This window comes from Saccostrea cucullata, unplaced genomic scaffold, assembly GCF_032062105.1.
Source record: "Saccostrea cucullata isolate Sc308-1 unplaced genomic scaffold, CSIRO_AGI_Scuc_v1 ctg7584, whole genome shotgun sequence".
NCBI classification, from domain to species: domain Eukaryota; kingdom Metazoa; phylum Mollusca; class Bivalvia; order Ostreida; family Ostreidae; genus Saccostrea; species Saccostrea cuccullata.
Window position 1 is genome coordinate 107,580 of NW_026941575.1, and position 27,981 is coordinate 135,560.

The 27,981-nt window shown below is 34.1% G+C and overlaps 1 protein-coding gene and 2 long non-coding RNA genes across 4 annotated transcripts; 1 reads left to right on the top strand and 2 right to left on the bottom strand.

Annotated features, from left to right (window-relative positions):
- Positions 1–6,235: 6,235 nt before the first annotated feature.
- LOC134258086 (uncharacterized) lies at positions 6,236–27,134 on the bottom strand (the record flags this gene model as incomplete). Its single annotated transcript, XM_062740652.1, has 10 exons — positions 6,236–6,417; positions 6,517–6,595; positions 6,862–7,463; positions 7,580–7,771; positions 8,603–8,739; positions 8,850–9,088; positions 9,751–9,924; positions 10,111–10,295; positions 26,544–26,717; positions 27,011–27,134. Coding segments are annotated over 10 exons (1,996 nt in total), but the record flags the coding sequence as incomplete, so codon positions are not given.
- Positions 11,519–19,331, top strand: LOC134258093 (uncharacterized). 2 transcript variants are annotated; one of them, XR_009990068.1, is made up of 5 exons: positions 11,519–11,660; positions 12,641–12,743; positions 13,883–14,008; positions 16,036–16,146; positions 19,197–19,331. It is a non-coding gene; the product is annotated as an uncharacterized LOC134258093 (long non-coding RNA). The 2 variants fall into 2 exon arrangements; XR_009990069.1 differs by having other exon boundaries at positions 11,520–11,660; positions 13,886–14,008.
- Positions 19,167–26,032, bottom strand: LOC134258094 (uncharacterized). Its single transcript, XR_009990070.1, has 4 exons — positions 25,930–26,032; positions 20,467–20,623; positions 19,567–19,686; positions 19,167–19,442 (listed from the first exon to the last, which is right to left on the bottom strand). It is a non-coding gene; the product is annotated as an uncharacterized LOC134258094 (long non-coding RNA).
- Positions 27,135–27,981: the final 847 nt, after the last annotated feature.

Sequence of the window (27,981 nt, forward strand, 5' to 3'; positions counted from 1 at the left end):
AACACCTTTTACTTTTGGAGGAGCTTAAAAATCAATGTCCTTTGTTTCCGGTCTGGATTTTTAAAAAAAGTTTTAAACTGAAAGTGGTGTCTTTATTAGATTTTTTTGGCCATCGTTTAGAAATGTGCTGTTGAGATTATCTGTATCAACTGTACAGGTACATCTATGTGTCCTAGCTGCTAAATAGGTGCTCCAGCTAAATTCCTCTGACATAATGCATGTGGTTGATTCATCAATCTGGAAAAAATATAATTCGAAAATTGAACTTTATTAATGAAAATAGGCATTCCATAAAGCAATTTTTTATTGTTGCTGTTGAAGGAAGAGAGTAGCTTAGGTTCGTTTCTCTATAAACAAGATCATGAATACAAGAAGGCCATGGTCCATAACACTCACCAGAGTAACTGGTCATGCTGTTCTACACCAGATTTCCTACTTGTAATACCAGTACCTATTGTGGTCTAGGCCTATTCTTAGGGGGAGGAGGACATGATTTAAACAATTTAGAATCTACACTTAAACCCTGGATGCCTTAACATAAGTTTCAGCTTTTCTGACCCAGTGGCTCCCTATTTTTTCTCTTTTCTTGATTATCACCCCTTGTAAGGGGTCTTAGCCCTGCCAAGTTTGGTAAAAATTGGCCGTGTGGTTCTTGAGAAAAACCTCAGCTCTACAATTCTTCTCTAAATTTTCACATGCCCATGTAACCCCTTCTTTTTTTTCTTTTTTTTTTTAACACCAGAACCCTTGACCCTGGGGCCATAAAATTCACAATTTTGATAGAGGCACTCATGCTTATCATAACTATGCACTTAGTTAGTTTATTTAATACCCAGGGGCAGAGAAGAAGATTTTGAAAAAATTAATGCATTTTCTCTATATATAATCAATAGAGCCCCTCCCTAACACCAGAACCCCTGACCCTGGGGCCATAAAATTCACAATTTTGTTAGAGGCACTCTTGCTCATCATAACTGTGTACTTAGTTGGTTTATTTAATACCCAGGAGTAGAGAAGAAGATTTTCAAAGAAATAATGCATTTTCACTATATACTTATTTAGCCCCGCCCTAGCACTAGAACCCTGACCCTGGGGCCATAAATTTCACAATTTTGGTAGAGGACTCAATGCTGATTACAATCATGCAAACAGTTTGACTGCTTGATGTCCAGGAGTAAAGAAGAAGATTTTTAAAGATTGCATTAATTTTAGTGGGTTTGGCCCCACCCCTCAGGCCCCAGGGGGGCAGGGATCATGAAATTCACAATATTTGTTCCCCTTCACCCATAGATGCTTTGTGCCATATTTGGTTGAAATTGGTTCAGTGGTTGCAGAGAAGAAGCTAAAATGTTCAAATGTTAACACACGACGGACGACGAACGACGGACGACGACGGACGAAAACGGATAGCAATAGGTCACCTGAGTTTACTCAGGTGACCTAAAAATCAAAAATCAGCTTTGTATTGAAAAGCTTAAAAGCACATTTGGTCCTGACCTCTCCCTGTAAGGGAGAGAGAGAGGGGGATGGGTATGATTCAACATAACTGAATCTACACTAAGGATGCTTATGGGGTACTTATTTTTGACTAACCGAGTTTTTCCCTACAAGTTTGAAATTTTATTGTGGCCCCACCCTATACCTGGGGGGGGGGGGGGGTGTCATGTTTTGTTATGATTTGAACAAATCTACACTATGAGAAAATGCTTCCATATGTATATATAACTTACTGGCTTTTGTGTTCTTTAGAATATTTTTAAAGGATTTTTCCTCTATATTCTTAGGTAAAATTTTATTGGCCTTTGTGGTCCCACCCTATCCCCGGGGTCACGATTTGATCAAACTTTAATCTACACCACCTGAAAATGCTTTCATATTAATATTACCAATCAAGGCTTGCTGTATCCAAGAAGAATTTTTCAAATATTTTTTTATTTATTCTTATGTTAAACTTTGATCATCCGTTGTGGCCCCGTCCTACACCTGGGGTTCATGATTTGAAAAATTTGAATCTACACTACCTGACAATGGTTCCACATAAGTTTCATCTTTCCTTGGCCATTGGTTCTTGAGATTAGATATCAGCAATGCTATTAATTTTGTAATTCTCTCCCCTTGAAGAATGACAATGACAGATAAAAGACAAACTTTGATCAGAAGAGATCACGAGCCTTCGACTCAGGTGAGCTAAAAAATTCAGAGAATCAAGATCAGAAGAAATACCTGTTTCAAAGTCTCTTAATGGCTGTGTTCACTTTAATTCACTTTAATTTAGTCAGAAGATCCTTGATTGCTAAACAAAAAGGAATCTTATTAATGATAATTAAAAAAAACTGCAAGTTGTCAACACAAAATACCAAATTATCTAATGATAAATAAATTATATAAAGTATATTTAACACTAGTTGATTTGATAATCTTTTCTTGGTGACGGTGGTCCTCAATTTTAAAGTTTACATAACCTCAGCTGTGCAGGTGTTGTCAAAGGGGATTTTGAAATTCAGAACAAGGCTCAGATTGCATCTGAAATGATAACAAATCATGAAATTCATTATATGACAAGAGAATGCATACATTTATATAACAATTTAGCTTTTGAATTATTGATATTTAAATATTTATTTTCCTTCCCCCTCCCCCATGTACTAGTGAGTAGTGATATCATCATTAATTCATACTATTATAGTTATAAATTGAAAAAAAGTTATAGTTTTGTAAGATCAAATTTTATTTTTTAAGTTTTAAACCTATAATTAGACGAAAACATTGGCAGAAACACATGCATGTGGTATGTGCTCTCATATTTATAAATCTCTCTCCTTCTATGTGTGTAAATATTTGCTTGTAGGAATATTTGGTAAGCCCCCCCCCCCCCCTTTGGATAGGGTTTTTTGGCTTTTTTCGGATTTTTGGGGAGGTTAACACCCTCTCCCCCAATATCAACTTATAAAACCACAATTTTCTGGCCAGTATTTTATTGGTTGTTTTGCTTGTCAATTAAATTGTGTAGGACTCCCCACCCTTATTTATAATTCAAATAAAAGGAAATGCATATGAAGAATATGATACACATATAAGTTTGGAAATATAGAGTTTGAAAGGGCACTATTTTACATTTTGATTAAATGAAAAAGAAAAATAGTAATTATGGTTTTGCCATGGGTTTTTTTTTCAGGGCTTAATTAAATATTCCCGATTTTAAGGACCCATTCAGAAAACAGTGTTTGAAATAACAGTGTGCCTGACCGCCTGAGATGCACAAATTTTAATGTGGGCTTACCAATTTGCACATATCGATGCCCAGCTGGACTTGTTTAAAGTTTTCATTAATTAAAATTTATTAATTTGATTAATGGCTTCCAAATCAACTAATGGTATCATGAGCAGTACAGGATTTGTGATTAAAAGGGAAGGGGGGATAACTTTGTTCAGGCAAGGGGTCTTGATAATTATGTACCAAAGTACAGTCATATGTTAGTCATACCATAGCTTGAATAAAGGGGTCCAGGGGGCAAAGCTCCCGGAATCTCCTGGGATTTCATGTGTTTAAGATAAAAATTAGGCAAAAAAATAGTGGTACCGTACTGTACGAAAGTATGGCATTTTTAATATGATAGTTTCCTACAACAAAACATGGACACTATTATATTCATATTGGAGGCAGGGGGGAGGTATCATTTGCTCATTGCTCACAGTACCTCTAGTTTCAAAAATCAATTTTACAAGACAATTATTTTCTCAGGCTAGCTAGCTGGTAGATTTTTTGCAGGACCGATAACTTTTACTAGCAGTTAGCCTGTATGTTTGCTATCAATTTTTCTTGACTTTCCCCTTTTTTAGTTTGACAAAAAATAGTCAATAGTGTCTTTGTTTAGAGTATACATTAGTCTGAGTTGTGTATTAAATACCTGATCTAAATATGACATCCATAGAGGTGCCGAGACATAGAAAAAATTATGCTCCATCCAATCTCTGCTTTCATGATTCTTGCTATGACTTCATGTACGCTGAGGTCAAGGGCTTCTTCCAGTTGACTTTGTATATCATGCAGAACTAAGGGAGTATCGACGGAAAGGAGAGATACTCATCATACTGTAATCTCCAGCTAGTGTTGAAATTCCAGTACAAAATCAAATGTTTTTACCCAAAATTAACTGAATTTAAGTGGTTTTTGATTTTGATGTTATTGTTAAACAGGTTCATCTTTTTCAAAACACTCAAACTATCACAGTTCTCATTTAGATTCTAGCATGTTTAGGAAATAAAATTTTGTTTTTGTCAGACGAAATTAAGCAAATTGCAGGCAGTTATTTTTTTTATCTTAGGCTTAAATTTTTCTAATAAAAATTTTATACTTACATGCCCCAGCCCCCTTGGATGTATGAAAACAGACAAAACTTCAAAAATGAAGATGAAATCACACACATTTCTTAATCCCCACCTTCTAAACTGAAGAGTTAAATACACTCTTTTCAACTCCTTTTACTGAAGAGTGCCAAGGGAGATTTTAAATCACAATATTTATTTGTAATTAAAATAAACCATGGGTTTTTTAATTGTTTTTTACTCTTTGATACTAGATGTTCAATATTTTATAATTCACATTCAAGGAGAGTGCGGGCCTTCTTAAAAAATCACCTGCACGTACAGACACCTTTCAATGGATATTGTTGACTGTTTCAGTATATATTGAATTCATTTTTTAATCGACCATGCATGAAATCCATTTATAACTGTGATTAAGTATTTAGTTTGATGTATCTTAATGTAAGTATGATAGTTTTTGAAAAATCTATCACTATCATGAATCACTTATTTTCATTTCTGCCTGGTTCTTATAAATAGCTGTACTTAATTACTGCTTTTATATTATCATGCCGTTACCCAGAAAGTCCTGTTTTTTTTAAAATGATATTAAAAACATCACCGTTAAGGACTTTTGATTAAAGTAAGTCTATATTTTGCCGTTATCTATTAGATTATCTATTGAATTAAATTATTATAATGAACGTTGTAAATTGTAAATAAAGGGAGAGTTTAGACACAGACTAGTTCTGATTATGGTGACAATGCAGAATTAATTTCTTTAACATCTGCGTTGGATATTATTCCAGTTTGATTTCTCAATCAAGATCCATAGTTTTGTCTATTGAAATTGAAATAAAACATACTTTAATGTCCATAAAATTCCTCGATCAAAATAATAGACAAAATGTAACTTCTAACGTCTTATTAGCCTTTTGTTTTTATGAAAAGAAAATGTGAAAATGTATATCTTGATACGACTAACCGGTTAATCGGTCGGAACGTTTTGCGGTTAACCGATTGGCAATTCTGCAATCAATTGCCATCCCTAGTATCAACATATGAAGTTTGATTAAAAAAATATCTAGAATGATGTCTTTATTTAAAACTGACTTAATAAACTATTTGATAAAAGTTAGGTCAAGGTCAAATAAAGGGCCAAGGTCAAAATTATTGATTCAGTTGAATTGCTTACATCAGTATGTATCAGCATATTAAGTTTGACACTACTTAAGGAAAAGTGAGTTTCAAGGTCAAAGCAAAGGTTAAGGTAAAAAATATTGATGCAGTTGCATATCTCTCATCAATATATGAAGTTTGGTAAAAATATCTAGAATGATGTCTTTAATTAAAACTGACTTAAACACAATTTGATAAAAGTGAAGTCAAGGTCAAAATTGTTGATGCAGTTGAATTGCTTACATCAGTATGTATCAGCATATGAAGTTTGAAACTGATTTAAGAAAAATGAGGTCAAGGTCAAAGAGAAGGTAAATGTCAAAAAAGTTGATGTAGTTGAATTGCTCTAATCAATATTGCATATGATGTTTGATGAAAAATATCTTAAATGGTATCTTTAAAACTGAGCGAAACACTAACTGAAAATAGGTGAGGTCAAAAGAAAGGTCAAGGTCAAAAATATTGATGCAGATGAATAGCTCACATCAGTATATATCAACATGTGATATTTGATAACACCATCTTGATTGGTATGTTTAAAACTGAGCTAAATATTAATTAAAGAAAGTGAGGTCAAGGTCAAAGGAAAGGTCATGGTCATAAAATGATGCAGTTACATAGCTCTTATCAATATCTATCAGCATATGAAGTTTGATGAAAATATCTTGGATAGTTTCTTTGAAACTTTGCTTTGAACAGAGCTAAACGCAAAGTGTGATAGAAGGACAGACGGAAGGACGGAAGACGGACAAGACAAACATTTTATAGCCAGGTCATATTCATGGTGGGGCATAAAAGATATAAATCTGTGATCTGTAAAACAAACTGACATGATTTTAATGTCTAGAGAATATTGCATGATGAAGATTTGTTTCCATTGTTTGTTGAATTTGTCCCCTGTTGTTTGGAGGTAAGTTCCAATTTTAAAAGGCACTGCATAAAAAGACATTTTGAAATTGTAAAATTTTGAATATAACTGAATTTGATAAAATGAAAGAAATCAGTATTTCAGAGAGACGGACATGTATTTACCTTCTGCAATTCAAGCATCACATCTGAGTTTTCTTTCCTTGCTTTTGCAATGATTGGTGATGGTTTGGACTGTGTTTGTCTGAAGTGAAAGTGTCATAGCATCAATTGCCATAACTAAATTATACTTTCAATCTGTTCTTTTCTTATACAATTTGTTGAAAGAGTATATAGACTGACGTTTAAATAATCGAGAATATATGTACAAGCACCTTATGAGAATATAATCTGGAATAAAATCAAAGGAGTTCGTGCATATTTTGTTTTTTATCAATGCATGTACAGAGAACTTTACTTGTCAAGATTTTCCCCTTGCTTATTCATAATTTTTTTCTTTTAATTACAAACCCTCCCAATTCAAGCAATATGTCGTCTGCTAATTTGGTCATGGCTGCAAAGTCCTGTGATTTGTACGAGAATGACCCTTTTAATTCCATGATATCCAGCTTGACCGTTTTACTTGATTCTTTGAACATCTCCCAAAACTCATCCCACAAACATACATCTACTGGTAATAAATTTGCAAAGGCAGGTTTCTCTACTTTTGTGGTCTGACAGACGTGTAACACCTTCCTCTCTTTATCATTCCGCTGGCGAATGATAGCGATTAAGAGTTCCTCTAAGTGATGAGCTGACTCAAGGTACTGCTTTGATATGAAAACAACGATCTTTTGAGCTGTCTGTAAGCACTTTAAGTCAATTCCTGTGTTATCGTCGATAAGTTCAGTCTTGATGCCTGGATTAATTTTCTGAAGCTGATACAAGAAACATGTGGCCAAACTAAGGTCATTCTGACTGACACTAACCACAACATGACACGAAGATTGGTCCAGGGGTTTCATATCATAAGGAACATTTCTCTCGATGCTATTTATTTTCACGTTGTAATTGTCGTAAATTTCTTTCTTTCTATCTTCTGACTGCTTTGGAAAATTGAAATATTGAGAAGCCTGTTCAAGGGAATAAACGTTAACTTTACTCTACACGTCCAACCCTAACCAAAAAAGTAATTAAAACAAAAATTACAAAGTATGTTCTGTTCTGATTTATTATAGTAAACCGTTACCTTTGTTGATATATTAGGAAGGTATGCTGGTCTTTTTCTTTTTAGCACCCAATCTGCTACATCCTTAACGAGATTGGGGACCAGTTCATTGTACTGGTTTCCTCGGCCGTCTATCAGTTTATGTTCACCGTAGACTTCAGGAACAGACGGCAGATCCTCGATGCAAACGAGAAAGAGAAGAACCTCCCCTGGCTGAAAAGGTATCATTTCAGTAATCCATATAAAAAAAACAGTATTTGCAACTTTGATTTCTTAAATATCTTTAATAGGATAAACACAATGACTCGAACTTTTTAATTGTCAAAGTCTCTTACTTATGCTGCAATAGATACCTTTATTACCTGCATGCACACGGGTTTATATCGGTCGATTCGACACCAAAGAGCATGTTCTACGTAAGGACAATTTCTAAAATGAGCTATTTTTAAAATTAGTTATTGACAAACAAATTGATGACACAAGAATATCGATCAGCAGTCTCTTTTAAAGTCATCATTTTGTAAATTCTAAGTTTGATACAATGACCTTGTCTGCAAATAAATTCTTACGTGTTAATTTTGAATTGAAATGTCGGTGGATTTTTCTGTTATTTTTTAATAATGAAGATGAGCACGCGGCAGATGTGATGGATCGGGAGAATATGCATACTCCTCTATGGTACCTGATCCCACCTCTGATGTTTTAGAGGTCCTTGTTCGCTTTGCTCCTATTTTGTAATGTTAAATGGACTTTTGAGCTAAGGTATTTGTTGTTTGTTATCGCCTGTCACATATTTCATTCAAATCGAGTTTAACACACACATGGCATGGTAATTGGAGAAATTCGTTTTATATTTCAAGAAAGAATTTATAGTTAGTAGCAAATCTAATTTGTACATTTACATTGAAAATTTCATCTTTGGCTTTACACATATTTATCGATAAAACTTTATTGGTTATCTTATCGAGAGAAAGCTTTATAGAGTCAAATTAAGCGTTTAACTGGTAATTTTATGCTGTTATGACCACTGATATGAATACTCACTGTTCTGTTACATCGATACAAAGCGATATTGAATTCTTCTTGACAAACCACAGACGACAGATAACTCTGTGATACAAGGGCGATAACACATTTCACGGAGTCCAGGGAGTAATAAAGACTCTTCTGCCACAAACCACCTGTGTCAGAAGAAAACCACAAATATTATTTTTTTTTTACGTTCAAAAAAATCCCCTCTCCCTCTTCTAGACAGACAGAAATAAATGCTGCCGAAACTGCATGCTCATACCGACTTGTAAATCCTCTCTGTCGAAAAAAACATCAAGTTCTGGAAACTGTTTTTCAAATTCATCTAGTAATGAATGCGCTTCAGTAGGATTTTTGTGAGCATATGAAATGAAGACGTCATTCTTGAATTGGTCTTCTTTCTCGCTATCAACATTTTCCTCCTCTTCGGGCTCTGTTAACGACAGTTGAACACATGCTGCCGCCATTTTTCCTTCAGCGGTATCGCCCTCTTTTCGTACCCTGTCACATGTACATGTACCAAGTGGTTATTTTTATCCCAGCCATAGATTTTGTTTAGTCTTAGAGAGCTTATTAACATATGTTACATTTTTTTTTATCTTAACTGGACAAATAATAAACATAGGGACGCTTAGTATCTCTATAGTTCCATAATTAAAAAGATCGTTGCAAATTTAAACAATCTAATAAATCAAGTACTGCATAAACTCATAAATTCGTACTGTGTAACTGCAAGTAAATGATGGTAAACTTTTAAAACGATATTAGGGGTAGACTTAACTTTCTTTTCACTAAACAGGATTACATGTATCTCTGGCCATATAAAAATCCGTAAACACTGCAACAGTGTTCACCTTTAGCTCATTAACAAGAACCTCCTTTTCTCACATCTCTAAATTCAAGGGTCCTCGGTTTGTTCTCGACATATTCTTAGAAAATAATTAAATGCAGACACTTAAGTTTCTTATATAATGGTTCTCCATTTTTATTTCATGGCTCAAGCATTATTTCCCGAAAAGACAGAAAAACATACCAGTGTACCAGGTCAATGAGTATTTCTCTCATTTTGGAAAGGAGTGCCTATTGTGGTTAAATTTGTATTTTACTTTTGCTGTTAAAATCCTTTAGACTCTTATGGCACCCTATATATAATGTTCGTGTACCTGCAATCGAGAAACTGAACCAGACTAATGCTGACTGGAATAATCTGAATTGTCTCAAAGTACAAAGGGACTAGAAAATCCTTCCCACGGTGACGTGTACAGCAGATCGCCATATTGAACATCTCCAAACACTCTCCACTCTGAATGAAATTACAGGTCAGTACTGGAACTATTCTGTTGATGGATTGAAAAAAAAAATCAGTAATATAAACGTCAATCTTAAGGAGAAATCATAAACAATCTTAGAATGTTTTTAGTACATAAATCAATGAAATGATATTCTGTGGTTCTGAGGCATATGCAAAATACATAGAAGTTAATCTGAATAGAGTTAATTTTTGACCTCTGCATCTCACGAACCTTTTACTTCCCATCATAAGATCAAAAATTCCCTCCTGCCATACTTCTTCTTCATTAAACATTGAGACGTTAGAGTAGATAGTTGTATTTTTATTCCGGTTACTAAGATTCTTGGACAAGGTTTTCACTAAAGGCATATCACTTGGTTGGTAAACAAGAAATATATCATAAGGAGTATTGTTCTTCTACAATGGAAATAAAAAATAATTTTAAAATGAAATATGTTTTCAGATCTACGATAAGTAGATAAAAAGAATATCTGTATAAATCCAGATATAAATATATATATTTGATTGATTAATTGTATATTAACGCCGAGTCGGCAATATTTTAGCCATATTTCGGCGGATAACTTTGTTTATTGACCGGTTTTTGAAAGTTTTTGGTTTTTCTTGAGGCTCCCTATGAGCCTACTCTTGTTCGAACTCCAGAGAAACGATCTTTTACGTACCAAGGGGGTTGTTACAAGGTTGTATCCTTGACACAGGGCACCATTTATTGTCCCATCCGACGGACTTAAAATTTAATAAAATATGTATAGATTTTGAAAAAAAAAAAAAAAAGGCTCCTGTACCATAAGGCTCACATCAAGAGTCACTTTAGCCCTGCTCTTCCAAAGAAAAGTGAAGTTTTTAGAAAGACTAAAATATTCATTCCTTTGAAAGATTCAAATATCATGACCCGAATTTTACTGCAAAGGTCTATGGCAAGCCCTTTTACTATTTATTCGGAAAATAAATTTTATCTGAAAATTACAGAGATATCTCTCATTTTAGAGAGATATCTCTTAAAAAATAGAGATATCTCTCAACTTTAAGAGATATCTCTTATTCTTAAGAGATATCTCTAAAAGAATGAGATATCTCTCAAAGTTAGAGAGATATCTCTTATATTTTGAGAGATATCTCTTTCTCCTTAAGAGATATCCTTTTCGTGATAAGAGATATCTCTGAACGTTAAAGAGATATCTCTGATCGTTAAAGAGATATCTCTTTCAACTAGAGAGATATCTCTTTCGCGTAGAGAGATATCTCTTTCGCCTTGAGAGATATCTCTTCCACTTAGAGAGATATCTTTCTAAGTTAAAGAGATATCTCTTAAAGTAAAAGAGATATCTCTCTAAGTTTATCTTAAGAGATATCTTTCAAATTGAAAAAGATATCTTTCAAAAGGGTCTAAAAGAGATATCTCTCAAGCAAAAAGAGATATCTCTTTATTGCAAAGAGATATCTCTCTTCTTTATTTTTATTTAAATTGCATTTGAAATGACTTCTCCCTTTCCCGGAAGTAAGCTTTTTATTCATTATTTCAAAAGCTGAGAAAATTCGGTCCAGAGTCTGTAAGTCTCGTCACGTGACTCTCGAGATTTTGCCCTCACATGGTCATGATCATGGTGTCAGCATCAGCATGTTTCTGGTTTACACAACGTTTTCGGGGGGAAATTAAATAGTTTTACAAAGCTGAAGGGTTTTCCGACTTACGATGGATGAAATTCATGTCATAAAAACTTGGGTGCGAGCGTCCACCAGGAATATTTCGATCGAATTAAGGTAAACAAATCAGAGAGTGTCATCCATTTCTTGTTTATTTTGAGGGAAAATGAACAGGGGCGGATACAGGATTTGTGGTTAGGGGGGGCGTGGATAACTTTGTTGAGGCAAGGGGTCTGGGGGCCGCCTTAAAGCCCCCAGTGGGTCCAGGGCGAAGCCCTGGTAGGGGCCCAGGGGGCGAAGCCCCCGGAAGCTCCTGGGTTTTGGTGTATTTTAGAGTAAAACCAGGCACAATAATAGTGCATATTTTTCCATTATTTTTGTTAAAAGTATATAGCATATATAGGTGGGGGCCCAGGGGGCGAAGCCCCCGGAAGCTCCTGGTTTTTTCGTGTATTTTAGAGTAAAACCAGGCACATATTAACCAGTGCATATTTTTCAATTATTTTTGTTAAAAGTATATAGCATATAGGTGGGGGCGAAGCCCCCGGAAGCTCCTTGGTTTTCATGTATTTTAGAGTAAAACCAGGCACAATAATATAGTTCATATTTTTCAATTATTTTTGTTAAAAGTATATAGCATATAGGTCCTGATGTTTGAATAATAAATGTATTGAATGTTTCTCATTCTCATTGTATTGTTACACATGCCACTATATAATAAAACGATATAATTACTTATAATTTAGTAATAGTAGTATTGGTTAGTGATGTACCAAAGTACGGCGTGTTTAATACTAGTCATATCATACTTTGAATGGTGGGGGCCCAGGGGGCGCAGCCCCCGGAAGCTCCTGGATTTTTGTATATTTTAAGAATTTTTGTATATTTTAAGAATATAACCAGGCAGAATAACAGTTATTTGGTTAGTTTTGTACCAAAATGTAGCATTATAAATATTAGTCACATCAGACTTTGAAAATTTTAGGGGGGGCGTGTGCCCCCCACACCCCCCCTTAAATCCGCCAGTGATGAAGTGTTTTTTTCTTAACCCAATGAAATATAGTTTCGAAATTATCTTTTGCCTTAATTTTTAACAGATTTCTCTTGAATCCGAGATGTTATTATCAGCTGATTATAGAGGAGGAGTTTTGTCATGGATGGGTACCAACGTCAGTGCATCACTTTTGACACAAATGTTTGGTAAATTTTTTTTTTAATATACTTTTTTTTTCAGTAAATTTTAACCTGTCTTGTATCTGTGGATTATTTTTTTGAGCATTAAAATGTTTGTAGCAATTTAGATCTATTTCACAAGGATAAGAATGTTCATATTTTTTGCCATCTCTCCTCATAAAATAAAATTCAGATGACCATATTTCTCACTTTAGATATCGTCGGAAACCCATGGGTGATCTCATCTTTACTTATCACCCGTGGGCAAACTCGCTGAAATATCGCCGTAAAATATGCTAATTTGTTGTTTTTGTCAACCAGTCAGAAAGTTGGAACTCTTCAATTTTGAAAAATACATTTATTACTTTGCTATTTATGATTAATATTTTGACGCTCGTTAAAAACGTGCGAAGATTGATTTAAAACAGTGAAAGTCAATTCGTACAGGTCACCGACATTAATATCCATCAGATGTAGGAGTACCTCTTTCTAATTGCAAAATGCACCTGTGAGTGGATTTATTAGCTGTGTTAACTACGGGATGAGTTTTTCATGTTTTTGGCAATGCCGAACATGCATACACATGTAAATAAAGTGAGCTTTGATTCATTGTTTGGCATTGCGACTCTGTGATGCGGCCAATCAAATGAAACATGCATATTTAATTACATGCAACGATTTTTCGGCGAGATAAGTAAAGACGAGATTACCCGTGGGTTTCCGACGATGACTTTAGAGAGTATGTTCCCTGTTTATAGAACATGGTTTATGGATTTTGGTTAATTTTTCTGTCTGTTCAAATTTGCCTGCATGGCACCATGGTTAGAGTGTCTGCTCTAGAGTCACGAAGTAAGTAGTTGATCCTTACATCGTGAGTTTTAATCCCACTGTGGGATGTGGAGACCTGTCCTTGGGATGATACAGTATAACCGTGGCCCCTTGTCGCAGTAAGTCAGGTGTTGGCACAAAAAAAGATCCCTCCCTGCTCAATTAGTCAATGGCCCTGAGTGCCGAGTATAGGACAAAATTTGCAGCTCTCCACTGGTGTTTCCATATGAGTGAAAAATTCTTGAGAGGGACGATAAACAATATACAATCAATCAATCTGTCCGTTCAATTTATTCACTGATATTACACAACTGTTTACACTAAAACTTATTTCATAGCAGAGGTCCAAGAGAACAAGTTACACAGATGAAAGATGCAGCTCCTAAGAGATCCAAAGTCAGCAGCACCTAAGACTATACTGACCTTGAATTATCAGCATCCAAAACAATGCAAATCAAATACAGGTATGAAATTTGTATAAAAATATGTCTTTTTTTGTAAGACATAGCATATCAAAATGATTAATATACTAGTCAACATTGGTCATCTTAAAAAATATATTTGTTTGATGTACTCCTACCCACTTTTTTCAAGGTTGCTAGGTAAGTCGGTAGGTACCAGTAGTTTTTTAATGCCCCACCATGAATATGGCCTGGGCATATAGTGTTTGTCATGTCTGTCTTCTGTCTCTCTGTCTTTCCGTCACACTTTGCATTTAGCTCAGTTCAAAGCCCAGTTTCAAAGAAACTATACAGGATATTTCATCAAACTTTGCTGATAGATATTGATAACAGCTATGCAACTGCATCAACATTTTTTGTCCTTGACCTTTCCTTTGACCTTGACCTCATTTTTCTTAAATTAGTGTTTAGCTCAGTTTTAAACATACCATTCAAGATGGTGTTGCAGCAAAACTCGGTTATAACGAAGTTGCTGGGACCTATGAAATTACTTTGCTATATCCGTAATTCATTATTATATAATCCTATAAGAAATTCATTGAATTTTTATAGCTGGGAATCCAAGATAACTATATCCGTGAATTCACAATATCAGTGTTCTTACTAAACGAGTTTTACTGTATCAAACTTACCATGTTGATACATACTGATGAGGGCTTTTCATCTGAAACAAACATTTTTGACCTTGGTCTTTCTTTTGACCTTGACCTCAATTTTCCTAAATTAGTGTCAAACTTCATATAGTGATACATTCTGATGTAAGCAATTCAACTGCATCAACATAACTTTGACCTTTCATTTGACCTTGACCTCACATCTCTGAAATTAGTGTCAAACTTCATATGCTGATACATACTGATGTAAGCAATTCAACTGTATCACTTTTCAAGATATTCTGATCAAAGAACTATATGCGGTATATTGCATATGTTTGCCCCCACAAAAGTCAAATTTTGAAAACTTCCTGAAATGTGCTGAATTCAATAAATTGTACGAGAAATATAAGTTAACAGAAAATATTATAGTTCCAGAGCAGTGTATTCACAATTTCTGTTTTTATGACGTCACAAACTAGTCCGATTTTATATTCTTTTTCAGAAAGAGGACAAAATGGACAAAATTGCAACAATTTAAGCTTTAAAATTTATAGAGCGCATGTGTGTTCAGGAACAATAGTGACATATTTCATTGATATTATCATTCTACACATTATATCAAAATATTTATCCTGAACACACATGCGCTCGGTGACTTTTATTTAAAATATCGACGAAATATGTACATTTTTCTGCAAAATTCATAAAAAACTGAAATTTACGTCATATTTGTAACGTCATTTCATACATATGACGTCATTACTTATGAAATTATTCAGCGCTTTGAAGTCAGCATATACTCCCCTGTTTAAGGACTAAATTAAATATTTCTCCATCAAAGTTTGATTTTGGGGGGCAAATGTTGGTTAATACCGCATATAGTTCTTTCCTACGAATTTTCATATTTAAAACCACAGACTCAGAAATCTGTTAATGTTTTCATTTAGTGAGAAAGACTTTGTATTTATAAATTAAAAAGCATCTTAAAAAATTATGATACCTTATCTTTAAAACATCTATGGAAATTAAGGGGGGGGGGGGTCCAAAATTTTTAAGAGCCCCCAAAATATGATTGCTAATGGGTTGGGGCCATTTTAACAGGTCGGTCAAAGTACATCAAACAAATCATTTTTTTATTGTTGGCCTTGGAAGGGTACCCTAAATATGAAATGCAACAAATATTTTTAAATAAAAAAATTTAAATGAAAATATTTTTTGTGTATAAAAAGGACAATTTTTATTGATTTTCTTGTAAAATCATTGATAAAATTTAATAAAGAAAGTTAAGATTTGTATCAAATAAATGGATATTTGTAAGATTTATAACATTATTTGTCAGGTACCTTAGTCCTACATTATTATCAGTTGCATATACAACTATGGCCTATATAATAATTCAAATGACATATGTTACAAAAGCTTGCTAAATTACAGGTTTTTGTCTGTACATCTGGCAATCTTAGGACAATACTGGATGGTTTTAATTAAGAACTGATCCAGCATGAAGACCAGCCATATGCCTCACCTGTCATGACATTATTAAAGGTAAGTGTCCCTATAAGCAAAGAATCTGACAAAGCAAAACCTTCATCTTAAAAGATTTACATTTAATACTTATTTGATTGGTAGTTTTAATTATTTTTTTTTCTTCTACAAAGCCTTTTATTATACCCCCTGCAAACGAAGTTTAGGGGGGGTATATTGGAATCACCATGTCTGTCTGTCCGTCTGTCCGTCTGTCTGTAGACAAGATTTTGTCCGGACCATTACTCAGAAACTATTGGAAGGATTTATCTGAAAATTTGTACACATATTATTCACCATATGAAGTTGTGCACCTGATATTTTTCATCTTGATTGGATTATTATTTTGAATTTTACAGGTGTTTTTTCATTTTTATTTTGTGGTTTTGTTTGGACTGTTTCTCAGAAACTATTGCAAGGATTAATTTGAAAATTTGTACAATTATTATTCACCATATGAAGTTGTGTACCTGGAATTTTCATTTCTTTTTGTTCATTTTTCTGCATTTTACAGGTTTTTTAGCTCTACTGGTCAGAGACCAGAAGAGCTTATGCGATAGTAATGCGTCCGTCGTCCGTCTGTCTGTCTGTCTGTCCGTCTGTCTGTCTGTCTGTCTGTCTGTCTGTAAACAATTTTTCAAAATGCTACTCCTCCTACAGTTTTGGTCTGATTTCATTATAACTTGGCACACAAGTAAACTACACTAAGATACATAATTCTGTGCATCGGTTTTTGATTTTGATGAACGGTGTTGCCATGGTTACTAAAAATAGAAATTTCTGTGCAATTCTTTCAAAATGCTACTCCTCCTACAGTTTTGGTCTGATTTCAATATAACTTGGCACACAAGTAGACTACACTAAGATACATAATTCTGTGCATCGGTTTTGAATTTCGATGAACGGTGTTGCCATGGTTACCAAAAATAGAAATTTCTGTGAAATTCTTTCAAAATGCTACTCCTCCTACAGTTTTGGTCCAATTTCAATATAACTTGGCACAAAAGTAGACTACACTAAGATACATGATTCTGTGCATTGGTTTTTGATTTCGATAAACGGTGTTGCCATGGTTACTAAAAATAGAAATTTCTGTGAAATTCTTTCAAAATGGTACTCCTGCTGCAGTTTTGGTTTGATTTCAATATAACTTGGCACACAAGTAGACTACACTAAGATACATAGTTCTGTGCAATGGTTTTTGATTTCGATGAATGGTGTTGCCATGGATACTAAAAATAGAAATTTCTGTGAAAGACTTTTAAAATATGCTACTCCTCCTACAGTTTTGGTCTGATTTCATTATAACTTGGCACACAAGTAGACTACACTAAGATACATAATGCTGTGCATCGGTTGTTTGATTTCGATGAAAGGTGTTGCCATGGTTACTAAAAATAGAAATTTCTGTAAAATTCTTTCAAAATGCTACTTCTCCTACAGTTTTGGTCTGATTTCAATATAACTTGGCACACAAGCAGACTATACTAAGATACATAATTCTGTGCATTGGTTTTTATTTTGATAAGTGGACCATTTTCTATTAATTGCTGTTTTAAAGTTTCAAGTGGCTACTGCTACTTTTCTCTTCCTTTGTTTTAAGTATAAACCAGTAGAGCTACAGTCTCGACAGAGACTTCTGGTTAAAATTTTAATTGACTTGTTCATTTTGGGCTCATGTATAAGGTTTGAGACATAGAATCTAGAATATCTTTACAAAAACGTGAACTACAGCTTAAAACTACTCATAAAAACTTTTTTAAAAAAAAGAAACACCAAGTGTTAAAAACGGTTTTTACATTGCACAGAAGATAATGTAATTTCATTTGTCTCTTGGGAATAATGACTGGACATGCATCCAGTTAAAGATAAATTAATGAGTTTGGTGTTGGAAGTTGTTTAGGCATACTGGTATCTCTTATCAAGTGTGTGTGTGTTATCAAATCTTCAGGGAATAAGGCACAAGAATTAAAGATCTCTCTTCTCTTATTCTCTTAATTGTAATTTATTGTCTGTCAAAACACTTCATTACTGGATGACCAGTTCTTTATTTTCAAAATGCATTTCAAAATTGATATATCAAGATTAATTCGATTTTGTATAATGGTTTTTTTTTTCAACAATCAGTTTGCAGAGTGACATAACACATAATTGCAATATATTTTTTAATGCAGTAATGAAGAAAAATTAAATGAAAAAAAAAAAAAATGTTACAATGGAATTACAATATATTAGTATTGATGTTTCATTTGGTTGCACCTCCATTTCATTCATTAAGAAACATGATGAGCAATTATATTTCACTGCAAATTTTTTTAAGTAAATTGTGAACATCTCTAGATCCATTAAGTATTTTTGAATTCTCACCTTCTCTGAAAAACCCAGCGGGGGGTAATTGTCCCTATTGGACAGTTCTAGTTTAGCATTTCTGAGTACTGGTATATGATTGCCATACTTTCCAAAACTTTTTTTTTTAAATGCTTTATTTTGAAGCTTTTTCCATATCCATATATACAAACACATACAAAACAATTTTCACCCACTCACCACCACAATTGCACAAACTCACACAGTGCACTTTCCAAACTTAAAAATAACAAGAGATGTTTGTAAAACACTTATGCCCCCCTCCCCCCATATTGGACTTTTTCTAAGTCCAAAAGAAAATGATGGAAACTAAATGGACCTACAGACAGCAGCAAAGCAATATGCCCTCCTTTCTTCGAAGGGGGGCATAATAAATGTACATATGTAAACATATGACAGTTAAACATACAATTTATCCAAAAACAAAACAGATGTACCAAAATGTGTAGATATAAATTAACAAAAAAATAAAATTTTGATTTTTTCATCACTTGTTGTCATATGACACAAGGCCAATGACCTTGTGACCTTGACCGTGACCTATATGCTAAAGAAAACTTGTTTAAATTTGTTGCCGCCTGGTGCATAGTGTTTCACAAACACATCTTGTTTTGAAGTAGTTTTAATATTTGAATTTTTGTAGAATTTTATGTTACATATAAAAACCAAAAATATTTTTAAAATCAAAATCATTTTTATTTCAGTACTTTGTGACAGTGGGATGATGGAATTTAAAGAATGGACATGGCTCTATATTACTGCATCAGAGATCAATCCAGGTTTACTTATAAATTGAAGAAAAACACTTTAACAGTCAAGCATCATTTGAAGCTACATATGTCACCGCTTTAACAATATATCTTCTTATATAACCAAGAAAGCACAGTGACCAGTTGTACCTATGATGTCGGACAAGATCCTGAAAAAACTTCCAGTACACTCATCACTACCTGCAAAGAATTAAAAATTCTAAATGACTTGTATCAACACTTTTGTACTTCATCTGGCTTGTATTTTCAGTACTCATTACGCTTTTAGCTTCCTTCAAACAAAATTTCATAAGTACTAACTTACTTAGCAGTGGCATGAGCAGTTGATTGATGTCACAGTTCCATCGGCAAAGTATTTGTATCTGAATGGTGCCACGTAAAACACTTTTCACAAGAACGTGGAAAACATCCTAGAAGTGAGCATCTACAAGAAATTAAGTGAAAACTCTCTTGAATATTTTCAATGTTATAAAATGCTTGTGTACATCCTTTATAAACTAATTATGCATGTAACTACCAAATATACAAATTAAACTTCCTTAATTTGTTCTTGTTTATTTATAGTGTATTAAAATAAGCATGCAATATTTGTCTTGTTATTCTGAAGGATTCAATGTTAAGAAAATGTAGTTCATTGAAAAAATTGTGCTTTCTTTCTTTCTTTTTTTTTTTTAATATGGTAAGCTTAAAGAAAGCTGATTATGTTTTTAGGGCACAATATGTAATGCTTACCTGCCTCCCCCCTCTCTCTATTTCTCTCTCTCTTCATAAATTTTTACACTAATTTTGTATGTTCCAACTATAATTAGTCTTGTTTGATTTTGATTGTACATATATCCTTACAGAAGTTTGTAATGTTTGTAATATGTGTGAAAGTTTCAATAAAAAAAAAAAAAAAAAAATGTGCAAACATTTTGCACAGTTAGCAATTTTTATGGAGAACCTATCAATGTGCATTTTCAATCGGTGGGATTTAATGACAGGCACACAGTAGGAGAATTGTACTTGTTAATAAATGTTTTTTTTTACCAATCAAATTTCAAATTGATAATTTAATAAGAAAGCATATGACAAATTTAACGAACATTATGGTCCATTGATTTACCATGGTGTTAAAGCTTTTGTGGACTTGACACTGAACTAGTAAGTTTGAAATATTGAAGTAATTTTTAAGAAAAGTGAAGCCCAAAAATTTATCCTGTACCTGATTTAAAATGAGTGCCATCATTAACTACTTGGAAGTTGCCAAACTCTTCATGAGTATAAGAATTATTGGATATGCCTCATTAACAGATCTATACTGGTACATGGATGACACATTCAGTCGAAGCATTGTCCCTTTTTCAGTACCTTCTGGATCCCTGTAAAATATAATGACAAATGTAGATAAAATGTTCTACCATTGAATGATTAATGTCCTATGGACCCAGTGCGGACCTGTTGGGTGACACCATTAGATTGTTCTAGCTATGACAAATAAGAAAATTCCTATATCTAATGCCTATTTTAAGAAAATGTCTTTCTCATAATTGTAAGAGTATTTGGGAAGGGGGTCATAAGGCTTTACAGTTAAGATATTGATCGTACATGTATGTTGTTTAACGTCCTACGGTTAATATTGAAATTCAATATATACATCCCTGTGTGTACATGAACATGATGAAAGAAGTAATCGATGTTGGACGTTTTTATTTTTGGATTATTAATAAATTAAACAAGATGTGTTTGTGAAACACTATGCGCCCAGCGGCAACAAAGTTCAAAAAATCTATTTTTAGCATATTGGTCACAGTCAAGGTCACAAGGTCATTGACCATGGTGTCATTTGAAAGAACTTAATCGGTGGAGTATGCATCCCAAATATGAAGTCCCTATCTCCTATGGTTCAAAAGTTATGGCAAAAAGTGTAAAAAGCTATTTTTTAGCATATAGGTCACAGTCAAGGTCACAAGATCATTGACCTTGTCGTCGTTTGATAGGACTTTATTAGTGGAGTATGCACACCAAATATAAAGTCCCTATCTCCTATGGTTAAAAAGTTATGACAAACAGTGGAAAAAGCTATTTTTAGCATATAGGTCACAGTCAAGGTCACAAAGTCATTGACCTTGATGTCATTTGAAAGGTCCTTATTAGTGGAGTACGCATACAAAATATGAAGTCCCTATCTGCTATGGTTAAAAGGTTATGACAAACAGTGGAAAAAGTAATTTTTAGCATATAGGTCACAGTCAAGGTCACAAGATCATTGACCTTGTCGTCGTTTGATAGGACTTTATTAGTGGAGTATGCATACCAAATATAAAGTCCCTATCTGCTATGGTTCAAAAGTTATGACAAACAGTAGAAAAAGCTATTTTTAGCATATAGGTCACAGTCAAGGTCACAAGGTCATTGACCTTGATGTCATTTGAAAGGACCTTATTAGTGGAGTATGCATACCAAATATGAAGTCCCTATCTTTTATTGTTCAAAAATTATGGCGAAGGTTAAAGTTGACAACAGACAGGCAGACAAACAGATAAACAGAAAAACAGACAGGACAAAAACAACTAGTGCTAATTGTAACGGGGACCGTTACAGATGTTCCCCAAACGCTCCCCAACTCCCTTTTGGTGCCATATTCCCTGTTATCTCTATTAAATAAGAAATACTTTATGGAATTTAGACTTAATCAAGGTCTTCCAAGAAAAATACAAAATATATTTAAAAAATAGGCATTGCACGCGTGTTCATGTGCGTAACGACCATATTATCTTGTCTACACTATCTAAAATTTTAATAATATCAAAGCATTTAATCCAAAAGTATTAAAAAAATGCACTCATTCGAGTGTATTTTTTAGTTTACTCATTTCACGTGCACGCACGTGCACAATGACTACACCTTCTTGTAGGAGTCCCTTATATTTATCCAAGTTCTAAATCCAATCCTGTTTGGTTGAAAAACAAGAGAGTTATAGCCATTTGAAGTTTCAGCCAATCAGATTGCAGCACACGTGCATGCGCGTGATTTCATGAATATTTTCTATATCATATTTTAGGATATCGTAATGCATGACTATGTTTTAAATTTCAAAGCATTTCGTCAAAAAACAAAGGAGATATAGCCATTTAAAGTTTTAGCCAATCAGATTACAGCACGTGCGCATGCGCATGCTTTTATTAAAATTTTAATATATCATGCTGTAGATCTTCATAATGTAGGATCATGTTCAAAATTTCAAAAGATTATGACAAGAAACAAGAAAGATATTGAGACTTTAGTTTCAGCCAATCAGAGCAAAGCGCACGTGCATGCGCGTGAGATCTTGCTATTTTGACCATGCCATCTTGTCTATACTACTAATGTATCCTTACATTATGAGTTTCAAAGCATTTTATCAAAAAATAGAAAAGTTCCGACTATATCTATTATATTGGTTATTTCAAGTGTTGCACGTGCGCGCTCTTGCAAGCACGTGCGCGCAAAATGACCTTGATTCCGCAAATCTGCATAACATGTCTACTTACCCTAAAAAGGTTTTACCTACCTCGGACGAACAGTTTACAAGATCATTCCCGGACAAAAAAGTACCCAGGAAGAAGAAGAAGAAGAAAAATAATAATAATAACTAGTGCTAATTGTAACGGGGACCGTTACAGATGTTCCCCAAACGCTCCCCAACTCCTTTTTGGTGCCATATTCCCTGTAAGCTTCATTATATAAGACAAACTCTGTGCATTTTGACTTTAACAACGTTTTCTCAGAAGGATACCAATTATATTCAAATTTTACATTGCACCCGTGCGCATGTGAATGCATGTCCGTTATGATCATATCATCTTGTCTACACTATCTACATATTTTAATATGCAATATATTAAAGCATTCAGTCCAAAAGTATGAAAAATCACTCTTTCAAGTGTAATTTTCATTTCACTCGTTCGAAATGCACGCACGTGCGTGCACGTGCATGATGACCATACCTTCTTGTAGGAGACCCTTACATCTATCTATATTCTAAATCCCATCCTGTTTGGTTGAAAAACAAGGGAGTTATAGCCATTTCAAGTTTAAGCCAATCAGATTGCAGCACACGTGCATGCGCGTGTTTTCATGTTTTTTTTCTATATCATATTGTAGGATATCCTAATGCATGACAATGTTTTAAATTTCAAAGCATTTCGTCAAAAAACAAAGTAGATGTAGCCATTTAAAGTTTCAGCCAATCAGATTGCAGCACGCGGGCATGCGCATGCTTTCATGAAAATTCTTATATATCATGCTGTAGATCTTCATAATGTAAGTCTATGTTCAAAATTTCAAAGGATTATGACAAGAAACAAGAAAGATATTGAGAATTTAGTTTCAGCCAATCAGAGCGAAGCACACGTGCATGCGCGTGCGATCTTGCTATTTTGACCAAGTCATCTTGTGCATACTACTAATATATACTTATAAAATGAGTTTAAAAGCATTTCATCAATAATTTTAATAGTTACGTCTGTATCAATTATATTGGACTTTCTCGTGTTGCACGTGCGAGCTCTTGCAAGCACATGTGCATGCACATGCTTTCATGAAAAATCTTATATTACAGGCTGTAGATCTCCCTAATGTATGACTATGTTCAAAATTTCAAATGATTTTATCAAAAAACAAAAAAGATATTGAGACTTTAGTTTCAGCCAATCAGAGCGAAGCACACGTGCATGCGCGTGCGATCTTGCTTTTTTAACCATGGCATCTTGTGCATACTACTAATATATCCTTACATTATAAGTTTCAAAACATTTCGTCACAAAATAGAGAAGTTACGGTTATATCCATTATATATTGGTCATTTTAAGTTTTGCACGTGCGCGCTCTTGCAAGCACGTGCGCGCAAAATGACCTTGATTCCGCAAATTTACATAACATGCCTACTTACCCTAAAAAGGTTTCACCTAAGTCGGATGTGTAGTTTACAAGATCACTCGCGGACAAAATTTTCCCAGGAAGAAAAATAATAATAACTAGGGCTAATTGTAACGGGAACCGTTACAGATGTTCCCCAAACGCTCCCCAACTTCCTTTTGGTGCCTTATTCCCTATAAGCTTCATTAAATAAGACAAACGCGATACATTTAAGACTTTTACCAGAAGTACTATAGTATTCAATTTCAGCATCGCACGCATGCGCATTTGAATGCATGTGCGCAATGACCATATCATCTTGTCTACACCATTCATATATTTTTATATGCTAAATATTACAACAATTAATCCAAAAATATCTTTAATCTAGTGTATTTAGAATTTTACACATTTCACGTGCACGCACGTGCATGCCTGTGCATGATGACCATTCCGTGTTGTAGGAGTCTATAATATCTATCTATGTTCTGAATCCTATGCTGTTTGGTTGAAAACCAATGGAGTTATAGTCATTTAAAGTTTAAGCCAATCAGATAGCAGCGCACGTGCATGCGCGTGATTTGATGAAAATTAATATATATGACATTGTAGGATATCCTAAAGCATGCCTATGTTTGAAATTTCAAAGCATCTCGTCAAAAAACAAAAAAGATATTGAGATTTTTGTTTCAGCCAATCAGAGCGAAGCGCACGTTCATGCACGTGCAAGCATGTTCATGATGACCATACCTTCTTCTAGGAGTCCATTATGTTTGTCTATGTTCTAAATCCCATGCTGTTTGGTTGAAAAACAAGGGAGTTATAGCCATTTAAAGTTTAAGCCAATCAGATTGCAGCGCACGTGCATGCGCGTGATTTCATGAAAATTCTTATATACCGTATTGTAGGATATCCTAAAGCATGCATAAGTTTTAAATTTCAAAGCATTTCGTCAAAAAACAGAGAAGATATTGAGATTTTTATTTCAGCCAATCAGAGCAAAGCGCACGTGCATGCGCGTGAGTTCGTGCTAATATGACAGTGTCACCTTATATACACTATTAATATATCTTTATATAATGAGTTTCAAATCATTTCAGTAAAAAATGTAAAAGTTATAGCTATATTTAGTATATCAATCATTTCACTCATATCACGCGCACGCACGTGCATGCGTATGCGCGCAAAATGACCTTCGTTCCGCACACCTACACTACACACCTATTAACCCTAAAAAGGTTTTAGCTCAGTTGGGTGAACAGTTTCTGAGAACACTCGCGGACAAAAAAGTCCGGAGAAGAAATAAGAAGAAAAAAGAATAATAATAAGAAACAGAGTAAAAACAATATGTTCCCCAACTTCGTTTGGGGAACATAATAATAAGAATAATAATAATAAGAAACAGAGTAAAAACAATATGTTCCCCAACTTCGTTTGGGGAACATAATAATAAGAAACAGAGTAAAAACAATATGTTCCCCAACTTCGTTTGGGGAACATAATATACGCTCGGGATCTATCGATCCGGGCGCATAAAAAGAACATTAATTCTATCAGGATTATGTTAAATCGACATAGTAATCAACCGTGTATTCCCTTGATCGATGAATTTGGGTACATGTATTTCCTATTTGTTTTTATTGACTTTGCATTCTATATCCCGACCTCAGCTGTCCCGTGAGCTAAATAAATGAAATAAATATACTATGGAACCAATCTTTGGGGAACGTTTTGGTTTGAAATCCTGTTATTTCCGCTTAAAACAATAAAGCAATTAAACGTTGTTTACTTGTATCAATCAGTCCATTCTCCCCTCTTCTTTTCAATAATCAGAAAACGAACGACTTAATTAACAGACTTTACTTCCTGTTTCGCTTTCGTTTTTAACGGGAGAATTAATTATTTCAATTAAAGGGTGATTGGAAAAGAGATATCTCTTTCATTAAAAGAGATATCTCTTTAGCTTAGAAAGATATCTCTTTTTGAAAATCTAAAGAGATATCACTCTAAGTAAGAGAGATATCTCTTTTAAACTTGTTAAAGAGATATCTTTCTAACTTTTAGAGATATCTCTCTCGCTTAAAGAGATATCTCTCTAGCTTATAAAGATATCTCTCTTACAAAAAGAGATATCTCTCTTTCAAAAAGAGATATCTCTTTTGTTTGAAGAGATATCTCTTTTGTTTAAAGAGATATCTCTATTAGTCAAAGAGATATCTCTATAAGCTAAAGAGATATCTCCATAAGCTAAAGAGATATCTCTCTTTGCTAGAGAGATATCTCTCATTTTGAAAGAAAAAATTATGTTACGAATAAATAGTAAAAGGGCTTGCCATAAAGGTCTCTTGCAAACACGCTCTTATATGCATTTTAAATGAAGCAGAAAAAATTAAAAAGACGAACCTGTTTTCTATTCGCCTTCAAATGTTTTTCTTTTAAACTAGAGAAACACTTGTTCAGATCATCATCTTTCCCGCCAAACACGACTATTTTTAACTTTTTCAATGGAAGTCCGGCCTGGATCCAGCTGATGGCCCCCTGAACTATCGCATCTAGTACTATATTCTTGTCAAAGCGCTGCATAAATAACATAATGTTGAAGAGTATTAAACAAATCACTCATTACTGCAAATCAATCATACCATTTATCGATACCATATTTATATTGTGCAAGATATGTGCATTGAAATTTAAATGAAAAAAAAATTATTAGTGAAAAAAAATTTCACAGTTCTCGTTCAATTTTACGTAGAATTTCGTACATGTATCACGTGAACGTTATTTTTTTGGTATATATCTGCAAGATAATAAACATGAATTATATCACAGTTATACTCTCTTTTTGACCAAAACCCTTTAAAATAGTTCACCTGGCGTCCTGTCGCCAGTAGGGGTGTAATGATTGTCGTGCTCTGGTTATTTAGGACCGGGACCAAAACTTTGAACATGTCTCTGATTTGTGGAGTGAGTGAATTATCGCTGCTCCCCCTGGTTCTACAATAACAAATAAAAATTTGACAAATACAGATCAACGCAGACACTATGGAGAACTTTTAAAATGATTGATTTTATTCAATTTATGTAATTATGTAATACTAAGCAATTCGAATAGTTCTTTCTTTAACATGACGTTTTTCCATCTTTCAGGCACGTAGCTACGGGGGGAGGCTCCTTAGGTAGTGTAGATTCAAGTTTGGGGGCCACAATGGCTGTTCAAAATTTTAAATTGGAATATATAGGGAAATGTTTGAAAAATGTTCTTCTCCAGGACTATTGAGCCAGGAAAGATGAAACTCATATGTAAGCATCCTCAGGTGGTGTAGATTCCAGTTTTTTTTCAAAACATGACCCCGGGGGATAGGATGTGACCACAATGGGCAATCAATTTCAAAGTTTTACATAGGAATATATACCTGTAGGGAAATCTTTTTTTAAAAAATTCTTCTCAAGTACTGCAAAGCCATGAGTAGTGATATTCATATGGAAGCATCCTCAGGTAGTACAGATACTAGTTTGTTCAAATCATAACTTCCAGGGATAGGGTGGGGCCACAATTGGGGTAGGGAGGGAAACAATGGGGAGACAAATTCAAATTATTACAAAGTAATATATACAAAAAAAAATGTTAAAATAAAATCTTTAAAAATCTTTTTCTTAAGAACTTTCTCAATAGTTATATGCAGTACTGATATGGAGGCATTCTCAAGTTGTATTAGAATTCAAGCCACCTCCCCCCACCACCACCCAATCAGTAAACTTTTCAATTCGGACCAGATTTGTGCTTTTGTTCCTAGCTCAGGTTAGCGATGTGGCCCCTAGGCCTCTTGTACGGTTGAGTAAT